Consider the following 10,337-nt stretch of genomic DNA (forward strand, 5'->3'; position numbering starts at 1 on the left):
TAGAAGGCAAGTTCTATGACATCGAGTACACACATGTGGTCCGGGACAAAAATCAAACAGCAGATGCGCTGTCAAAGTTAGGATCATCCCGAGCCAAAGTCCCACATGGCGTATTTGTTCAAGACCTGCTCACGCCCTCCATCAAAGAAGAAGATCCCACGGTCGACAAGCCTCCAGACCAGTTATTGGTGGCTACGGTTCCGGCGTCAAACACCACCAAACCACCTCCGACCACTAAGAAGCCCGACTAGAGAGTACCTTTCATCAAGTACCTGACAGATGGTAGCGGTTACACCGATCGGACAGAAAACGAACGCCTGATGCGTCGCAATAAGCAGTATCTGCTCGTCGATGGCAAATTGTGGCGCAATAACGCGAAGGAGAAAATCTTGATGAAGTGTATAACCCAGGAGGATGGTGAATATCTCCTAGACAAAATCCACTCTGGCTCCTGCGGCAACCACGCGGCATCGAGAACGCTGGTCGGCAAGGCTTTCCGAGTAGGGTTCTATTGGCCGTCAGCCGTAGCCGATGTAGAGAAGCTAGTCCGCCATTGTGAAGGTGAAGGTTGTCAGTTTTTCGTCAAGAGAATCCACGTACCAACACACGAGATTCAGACTATACCAACCTCTTGGCCCTTCGCATGCTGGGGACTGAATATGATCGGGCTTTTCAAACCGGCCCCTGGAAAATTTACATGCGTCTTTGTGCTGATCGACAAATTCTTCAAGTGGATAGAGTACATGCCCCTGGTCAAGGCATCTTCAGATATATAAACTATGTTTAGATACAACGGATGCATAGATATATAAACTATGTTTAGATACATAACAAAACCTATGAATCTAGAAAAACTAAAAAGACTTATAATTTAGAATAGATGGAGTACTAATTCGGCTTGTGGTCCCATCCAGGCTTCTTTGAGGGATCTAATAACATCAAACATTTATTGGATACCTTGAAACCCCATAGATAAAGCTAATTGTCCATAGCTAAGCCCTATTGCAAGTCATTGCTTCGAACATCTTTGGGTCAATGAATCCTTCCTTGACCACCAGCTGGGATTGTCAGCGTGTCGCTGTCATTGCTAGGCCCAGGATCTTGGCGACAACAAGGTAGAGTCTGTTCGATCCAACACATCACTTAGTCTGCATCTACAGGTGCCTATATTTTCATCACAATGCGTGTTTGGATGGCCACAACCTCAATATAAGTTTGATGGATTCCACGTGTCAGCCTCACAAATAAACAAAATTGCATCCATTCATACAGTTCACCGAACAAAATCTCAGTATTTTTTTTACACCCATCCGCTCATATATCTCACCAATCACACTCTCCTTAGATTTTGTACACCTTATAAGCCTGTCCAAAATAACAAGGTACAAGTCCACGTCGAGCAACCAAATATACTCTGAGGAGTCCACTCTGCGGCCCATATGGTCTGAAAGCCCAGACGAATGGCCCAGTAGTATTAGTGGCCCACCGGACCTCTCGGCTCGCAAACAAACCCTAAGCCACCGATCCGACGGCGGGGATCTCCCGATCAACCCACAAAACCCTACCCGTCACCGCCCCCTTATATAAAAGGCTCGCCCCCAGCGCGCCGCCGTTTCTTCGCGCACACAAGCAAACCCTCCTCCCCTCCGCCGCCCGCCGACCGCCGACCGCCCGCCCGAGGAGGAGGAAGAGAAGACGAAGGAGCAGCATCACCGGGCAAGATGAAGACGATCTTGGCGTCGGAGACTATGGACATCCCGGAGGGCGTCACGGTGACGGTGGCCGCGAAGCTGGTGACCGTGGAGGGCCCCCGCGGGAAGCTCACCCGCAACTTCAAGCACCTCAACCTCGACTTCCAGCTGCAGGAGGGCGGGCGCAAGCTCAAGGTGGACGCGTGGTTCGGCACCCGCCGCACCATGGCCGCCATCCGCACCGCCATCTCCCACGTCGAGAACCTCATCAAGGGTGTCACCAAGGGGTACCGCTACAAGATGAGGTTCGTCTACGCTCACTTCCCTATCAACGCCTCCATCACCAACAGCAACACCGCCATCGAGATCAGGAACTTCCTCGGCGAGAAGAAGGTACCCATCTTTGTTTCGCGTAGCAGATCAGATCTGGGAGGGTTGTGGTGTGTTCTGACTTGTGTCTGACTGGTTGGTTTTCCTGATGAACCCGGGATCAGGTCAGGAAGGTGGACATGCTTGAGGGCGTGACCATCCTGCGGTCCGAGAAGGTCAAGGATGAGCTCGTCCTCGATGGCAACGACATCGAGCTCGTCTCTCGCTCCGCCGCCCTTATCAACCAGGTGAGTACCTACCTGTTGATTGCATCCCGTCTGTCGTCGCTTATCATCTCTTACTGGTACATATACGAGTTGGCTGCTATATGTAGTGCCAGATGTGCTTTGATGTGGTAGATCATGATCCTTGCATTTATTCCTCATTATTGCTCTGTTATGAAGCAAGTATTGCTGGTGTAGATAAATTTTACCAATATCAAATTTTAGGGTTTTATCACATTGGCTGTGCTTATATGGTAGGAACCAGGTGGTTTCTGCTTGAAATGTCCAGGTAGATCACATTTTAAGTTCATATGACACTAGTGCTGTCAAATACAAACTAGAACTGTAGTCCTGCATCTCGAGATGTATAAATATCCATCATTCATGTGTTCAGCAATTTCAGTTTATGATTTTGTGCTCTCAACAAGTGTAGCATTTTAAGGCTCTGTATTTAGTAACAGCGAGAACCTAATGCCCGGATAATGTTATGATTGATCTTAGTCCTAACTGTGGAAATGCACGTGTAGTAGATTACCTATGTGATGAATTCAGTGAGAAACTATTGTTGTCTTATTTCATTTTTGTACTTGCCGCTGACATTGTGATATTTTACACATGATATGTCACTTTCTAGTGCAATGCTTATGTCAACTATTGTTCCTGCTTCTATCTATTTTGATCTTTGTTTTGCTCTTTGAAGCGCATCTTGAATTTACTAGTTTTGTTGAATGTTGTTATATAATTCTCATTACTACTGGTGGATTGGATTGATGTGCTAATGTGCTATGATTTGTGTTACTGAACGAGTTTTCTCCATTTCTCTACAGAAATGCCATGTCAAGAAGAAGGATATCAGAAAGTTTTTGGACGGTATCTATGTCAGCGACAAGGGTGTGATCGAGGAGGAGCAGTGAGCGACAAAGTAGCTAAAATGCCTGGAGATGATCCAGAAGTGCTACATCTACCTGCTGTGTTGCTATTATCGTTTGGGTTGCAATTTTCCGAGACTGAATTTTGTACTTGGTTAGGATGTGTTATGGAGCATGCTATCTTATCCTACATATTGTCGTCTCTGTTTAAGAATATGAACCTTGTTTCTCATTCCCTAAAGATAGTTGACTGCCAGTGTTCGTGGTTGAAACGAAAACCGGAGGTTTATTAACTGAATTTACGTATTCTTTTATCTTGTTTTGAATTTTGCATCTCAGTTTAAATTCTATTTTCCCAGGAAAGGCTTAGCCCTCGCTGTTTTTCTATTTCATGTTACACCAACACGCTGAATGTGGTGTTTGGAACTCGGATTGAGATTCTGAATGGGCACTGATATGCTGTTTTACTTTGATTTGATTCGTTTCAAATTTCACATTCACATTGAATGATTTATCTAAATTTCCTAATTGGAACCTGTACGTGTATTCACACTTTCGTGCATAGCAGTATTGGCAAAATATTTCATGTCCTTAAAAGGTATGGACATTGCTAATGCAAGATTGCAAATTACTAATGTCTAAATGGATCCACCTATCATTAGCAGTTCAAAACTTACGTAAGTTTATGCACTCTAGCGAAACCTGGTTTTTTTCAGCAACTCTATAAAGCAAGCATTCTTCTAGCGAGTGTGCGCCAGAAAAACACAAAGTTCATGTTGAGTTCAGCAGCAGATTCTTCTGAGCACGAACATGCCATATCCGATGCCAAGAAACGTGGCAATGGAGATCCCGAAGATGCCGACGAGGATTCCGGGCACGACGAGCGAGGTCCAGCCTTTGGCCGTGGCCATGGCAGCTGCCGTGGTGGGCCCGCCGACGTTGGCGTTGGAGGCGATGAGCAGCGGCTTCCTGTCGATCCCCATGATCCTGCCGGCGGCGAGCACGACGGCGAGGTGGACGGACACCTGCACGAGCGCGAAGGCGAAGACGCTGGGCGCCCGGGTGACGGCGTCCACGACGTTGCCGTTGGCCCCGACGACGGCGAAGAAGAGCTGCATGAGGATGAGCGCCAGGGACTCGCCGGCCGGCGCGAGCCTGCCGAGCGGGCCCGGGAACGCCGTGGCCAGGAACACCACCAGCGCCGTGACGCACGGCAGCGTGCCGCCCTGGAGACCCAGCCGCGCGGCCATGGCCGACCCGGCCTTGCAGATGATGAACGACAGCGCGACCGCCGCGCCGCCGTTCAGCACGAACAGCCGGCCCCCGCCGCCCTCGTCGGGCTCGCCGTCCTTCTGCGGACTCGCCGTCGTCGTCTTGGGCTCTGCTGGGATGTTTGACGCCAGTGAGAAGAGCGCCATGAAGTAGAGCGCCGAGATGAGGTTGTCCGCTGCGACGCCGGCGGCGAGGACGGACGGCTGTGAGGCCCAGAGCCTCCGAGATGGCGACGTAGTTCACCGCTGCTCGTTGCAGTCGATGATGTCATCAGTGGGCAGTGGCAGTGATGATGAGTGAGTAAGCAAAGCATTTACATTATTACCTCCGCCAATGTAGCTGCCCATGAGTGCAGCTGCGATCTTCCAGCTATCTTGGCCCAGCGATCTCATGGGGATCAGCAGGTACGCCACCGTCGTGCCGATTACAGTTGCGACTGCACACCAAAATGTTCAACATTCATTCGATTGATTGATAGATGAGCCTGAGGCCTACGAAAAAAGAAAAGATGCGATTTTGTCCGCAACCAGATCCGAGAAGGAAGGCCTTGAGGAGGTCGCCGGTGGTGCGGACGACGCGGCGGAGGTCGGCGCCGAGGAGCAGCAGCGGGACGGCGGCCGGCAGCAGGTACTCCATGACGGCGTCGTGCGCGGGCGCGCCGGGGGTGACGAGGCCGACGGCCGTGGCGGCCAGGCCGGCCATGATGCTGACCAGCGCCCCGCTGAGCGTGGCGCCCCACGACGTGTTCTCCTCCGCCCTTCAGTTGGCGAGCAAGGCAAGCTCCGGTCAATCGGTCATCGGTGACAAGGCCATTGCTCGGGTCTCTTACCATGTGCCGAACGCGGCGGCGGAGAGGAGGAAGGCCCAGTTGCCCCAGTGGTCGCCGGGCGCGATGGCCACCGTGGCTGCGGCGGCGGGCGGGCGGAGGGCGTGGCGAAGGCGAGGGGAATAGGAGGCGCACTTGTCGTGGCCGTGGTAGTGCCGGGTGGTGCAGGTGTGTAGGCGAGGCGGCAGCGGGCGGCGGAAGAGGCGACGACGGTGCGGCGGCGACGGCGAGGGGTGGTTGGAGAGGAGGAGCTGAGCCTGAGCGGCGGGTGACGCCATGCCGCCCCCCACCTCACCCGAAACAAAATCCTCTGTCCTGTTGGGGCGCGCGCCTGGGCCAAGTGTTTCATTGCTTCTTCTTGTGCACTGGACACCGGTGCTGCCGGCCGGCCGGCCATTTGCTCCTGCTCCTACTGTATTTTTCTTGACATTTTACCTGTCCTTTTAGAACACAATTTTTTGTTTTCTCGCATGGAGAAAGTGACATGGAGTCTCATGATCATCTTCATTTTATTCTGCTGATGATGTCAAAATGTTTGTGACCTTTACTTTTTTCGTTTTCTTCTTCAGAATAAAGGATTTTATACGTATAGGATGTTTTCCTCTTTAGAGAAAAATGAATTTTATTAATCTACGAGAGTCAAGATGCCCAATCAAGCCGACTGAATCCCTCCAAAATTCCAAAGATGCAGGCGGCCGAACCCGGACCAATATTCGGCTGCATATAGATGTCAGTGTGACCATGTTGCCACTTGTCAGTTGCCCCTGTCCGTTCCACCGATTTCCAAATGTTTGGTCCCCGGCGATGCACATCATGAGTTCATGACAGCATCTAACCTCGATTAGCACTGCTTGACTACCACTCGTTTCTTTCATCATAAAAAGGGTTCGCTTTGAAAGAAAAAAAAAGATATAAACCATGATGTAATGACCGGAGAAGTTGATGTTGCAGCATCGTTCAGCTGTATGAAGACTGTAAACACGTCTACGAATGAATGGGTTTCAGAAAGCGACGTGATACTGAAACACCACAAGGAGACACAGAAGACCAAAAGGTCCACGAAGCTTCTTCTTCTCCATCGGATCCAGAGTCTCTCAAGCAGTCAAGGGCCAATCAGCATATCACAGGTAAGGTAGGACTGCAAGTCTGCAACTGCCACACAAGGATCATGGCAAAACTAATGCAAATGCTTAGCGCTAAAGATGGAGACGGCCTCTTGTAACCGCTCCTGCAATAAACAAGCATAATCCCAAATGCCTGTCTCTCTCGTGCAGTGGCAAAGCACTCAGGTCTGGGGCACCACAGCCTGGCACCATTTCTCTGCTCCTCACAAGCTCAGGATTCTGATACATGCACATGACATCACGGGTGGCACTTGTCCTCTTGTCTGTTTTGGTTTTCTTTTTTGAAGGAAGTCTGTTTTGGTTTTGGCATGGCTCTCATCTCAATCATCTGCCGCCAAGAAAAATATAGTCACAAATGCATCTTCTGTTCATCAACACAAATATTCAGGTTTTGGGGGACATACCTACCAGATTGGCAACAATTCCATGCATTTTGAATATACATACGTACGTACATATAAATACACACGAAGGAGTACGTGACGTGCCAAATGTCATACTACCTTTCAAGCCAATCATTTGTTGTTCATAGGATGCATACGTGTCTGCTCTGAACAGAAGCGTATGGACAGCACCAAGTCAAAGATTTGCAGATTCGCGCACACGTACAAACAGACCAATCATGACTCAAACATACACACCAGCAGGAGGTTTGCCATACCTACAGACACTGCAGGGTTATTATAAGGAACAGCATTCCGTTGATACTACACAGAAACAAGAATTTAGCTGTCATGTCTTATGTTCAGATAAACTCCTCGGCGTCTATAAATAGACCACAGTAGCACGAAATTAAGCATAAGTGCAACCAGCTCCCTAACATCTCCTTCTTCATCTGTCTGCTTCCTACTCTCTACAAAAGAAACATCTCCTTCGTTTGACAAAGATGGCGGAGAAAGCAAGCGCCGCTCGTCTCATCAGAGTTTACAGGGCTGAAAGGCAAAGGAGAGTTCGTCCGCTCCCACGGCGCGGACAGATTAAGCTCAAGATAGCACACATTGTGGTGCGCTCCATCGCTTCCGCACTCCTCAGGGCCCTTTCGCCACTCCCAGTTCTCAATCAGAAATGAACGTGACAAAATTGTAAAGTTAGTTTCTGCTCTAGGTTTGCTCCCTGTGTAATCTGTTTATCAGAAAACGGCAGTATGTAGAGGTCTTTCCTCTCTCTGCGGTATTGGTGTGAGTGAGCTTCATGAATGGCCCTGTGGTCTGTTATTCTCATTTTTCGTGCCTTGCTCCTGTGTTGCGTATTTAGCTTGTTGCTCAGCGTTGTCATTGCTATTAGGCCCATCGCCATCTGATTCTGATTCACTCTCAGAGCTATCGCTATCCGAACTATCTACGCAGACTAGACTCTTTGACGGCTTCATAGTCATACCAACGATACTTCTGATCCATGCCCCCTCGAAAAGAGAATTTCCTGTCGAGGTTGAGCCACCCGTATCCTCCGCATTTGATGAGCTTGACGATGTGCCAGTCAAGAATGTCGAGGCTGCTTTGCAAGCAGTCACGATTTCCTTTTTCGCTTGTTTCAGCTGTGTGCAGAGAAAAAGATCGATGAGATTCAATATGTGCCGATTTTATAAACTAAATTAATTTGGACAGTATTGCCAATGGATAAGGCTACTGCTACTGCTACTGCTACTGTTTCACATAATGGCATAAATTCCTTTGCATCAAGATTTTTAAGAAATATATTTCCAACACAATCTGACAGTGTACCACAACAATTTTCTATTAGATTTCCTTCAGCTAGAAAGAATGCACATTAATTTCTGAGTCTTCCCCATTCTGTTTCAGTTTGGTTAACATGATGGCATGGTCTACTTGCTATCAAGTTTTCAAAGAGTGAGATGCGGAACACAAAAGTCTAGAAGGTACACATAACTTGAGGGGAAATACATCAAATTCCAATGGTACAACAGGAGATGACAAAATTTCAAGAGAAACATAAAAATAGCAGAAAAGTCCAGAATGCATACCTTCACTGCTGTAGTTTCAGCAACCTCTAGAGCAGCATCACCCGCAGTTTGCAAAGCGATTGACCCAACCTGCACATAATCAATCACTTTGGAGTCATAAATCAGTTTAATTTTGAAGATGTTTTCATGACTGGACTTCAGTTCAAAATAAAGGGCTTATATTTCAGCAGCCATTATAGACAAGGAACAACCAAATAATTTGTTTACGAGTCAAATGGTAAGAAATCATAAGAACCTGGAAGTTTTCGGTACTTCAAGCTTTTCGCAGAAGGTATTGCAGAAGTGATTGCAGTTTCTTGACAGGAGTTCATATGACTGTCCAGGCCACTCCCAGCTCAGTTCCCTTAGTATCTGATTTACCTTGAGGATACAGCAGTTGGTCTTCCCCAGCACTATGGATTCACGATAAGTGTACATGGGATTTTTGCATGGGGGGCAGCTAAAAACCCCAGGTGCCACGGTCGCAGTAGCCAAATGACCATTCTTCATCACCGTAGACCTGCTAGTCGAGATGCTCAGGAGTTGATCACAGTAGTGCCTCAACAATAAGCACCTACTAATGAATAAACATGCTAGGAATCCAATCGCAAATAAAATCATTGATACCAATACCATGGATGACTAATTTCCGTAGGATGAATCTACAAAAATTCATTAAAGAGAGCAGTAAATTAGCCTAACAATCAGTGCTCATTCTAGAGGGCCAGGAGGAGCTAAGCAGTTCACAGAACAAGGAGCAGAATGGTTATAAAGAATAAAGAGTGTTTTTTCTTTTCACAATTCATGGCATCATCGTTAGGACGACACAGAGATCTATCTTTTACCACAAGGCTGCATTCAACCCTACTGGATTAATAGGAAATCTCCAAGCCCCCATTGAGAACTACAGTTTGACGCCACACCCTCTTCAAGTAGCACGGTATCAGGACCCAGGCCAAATGGTGAGTACTGGCTAGCAGTTACATATATGTATCAGAAGTACAGTTTGTACGCTTGTCAATTCCAACGAAAAATCAAGTTAAATTCTTCACAGGAGCAATAAAAACATAATCGCGCCCATTCAGTACCAACAGCATTGAATTAAGATTTGGGGGTAAAAAAACAATTGGACGCATTATATATAAAAAACGATTTCTATCTCTCCAGAAGACGAACCCGCTGGAGTCGTGATCCAATCTTTGTGGGCGTTGCAGGCATCCCAAATGGAGAAAAAAATGGCGGTTGGATCGGGACTCGGGAGGAGAAATGGATGACCTGGATGGCGGTGTGGAAGATGCCGCCTAGACCGATGGCGTCCTTGAAGAAGCGGTTGATGTGGAGGACGGTGGTGTCGGAGCCGGCGGTGGCGACGTCGTAGACGTGCGCGACCACATCCTGGCCCATCCCCCGGCGCGGCGCCTCGCCGCCGGAGATCGCTGGAAGGCAGGCCTTTTGCCGTAGTCCAATCTTTTTGCCGGAGCAGATGACGAACCGGGCCCACCTGTCGGACGATCACCGGCTGGGTCCAGGCAGGCAGTCTACACTTTGGCTGGCGCCTATTTTACGTTTTCGTTCTCTCGCTCTCTCTTTGCCCTCGTTTAAATTTAGGCTTAAAGTTTTTGATGCGTCACGTCTGGTGTCATACGAGAGTCGCATAGAATATTCGAATACTAATAAAAAATAAATTACAAAATTTGTAATCCGCGAGACGAATTTATTAAGCCTAATTAATCCGTCATTAGCCCATGTGTTACTCTAGTACCACATTGTCAAATCATGGACTAATTAGGCTTAAAAGATTCGTCTCCTAAATTAGTTGCAAATTATGCAATTAATTATTTTTTAGTCTATATTTAATACTCCATGCATGTGTCCAAACATTCGATAGGATACAGAGTAAACTTTAGAGGAAGGAACTAAACAAGGCATTGCTCCATTTAAGTCATTTTAGCTTTTTAAGATACAATATACATTTTGTTATATATCTAAATATACATTATGT

The 10,337-nt window shown here is 47.7% G+C and overlaps 2 protein-coding genes and 1 pseudogene across 2 annotated transcripts; 1 reads left to right on the plus strand and 2 right to left on the minus strand.

Annotated features, from left to right (window-relative positions):
• Positions 1 to 1,603: 1,603 nt before the first annotated feature.
• On the plus strand, positions 1,604 to 3,451 carry LOC136528168 (large ribosomal subunit protein uL6). The gene is made up of 3 exons (XM_066521095.1): positions 1,604 to 2,084; positions 2,186 to 2,308; positions 3,112 to 3,451. The coding sequence occupies exons 1-3, from the start codon at positions 1,722 to 1,724 to the stop codon at positions 3,196 to 3,198; spliced, it is 573 nt and encodes a 190-aa protein (XP_066377192.1). The 5' UTR covers positions 1,604 to 1,721; the 3' UTR covers positions 3,199 to 3,451.
• Positions 3,452 to 3,734: 283 nt separating this feature from the next.
• Positions 3,735 to 5,724, minus strand: LOC136529242 (uncharacterized). Its single transcript, XM_066522331.1, is given in 5 exon segments — positions 3,735 to 4,634; positions 4,636 to 4,670; positions 4,751 to 4,861; positions 4,953 to 5,182; positions 5,255 to 5,724. Coding segments are annotated over 5 exon segments (1,350 nt in total). The 5' UTR covers positions 5,530 to 5,724; the 3' UTR covers positions 3,735 to 3,935.
• A 1,174-nt stretch (positions 5,725 to 6,898) lies between these two features.
• Positions 6,899 to 9,859, minus strand: LOC136529413 (uncharacterized; annotated as a pseudogene).
• Positions 9,860 to 10,337: the final 478 nt, after the last annotated feature.

Source organism: Miscanthus floridulus, chromosome 19, assembly GCF_019320115.1.
Source record: "Miscanthus floridulus cultivar M001 chromosome 19, ASM1932011v1, whole genome shotgun sequence".
Lineage (NCBI taxonomy): Eukaryota > Viridiplantae > Streptophyta > Magnoliopsida > Poales > Poaceae > Miscanthus > Miscanthus floridulus.

Excerpts from the sequence above, each read along its gene's own strand:
- LOC136528168 (XM_066521095.1), top strand. The coding sequence starts at position 1,722 with ATGAAGACGATCTTGGCGTCGGAGACTATGGACATCCCGGAGGGCGTC. Across the intron at positions 2,085-2,185 it reads ACTTCCTCGGCGAGAAGAAG|GTCAGGAAGGTGGACATGCT; the intron begins GTACCCATCTTT and ends ACCCGGGATCAG. Across the intron at positions 2,309-3,111 it reads CCGCCGCCCTTATCAACCAG|AAATGCCATGTCAAGAAGAA; the intron begins GTGAGTACCTAC and ends ATTTCTCTACAG.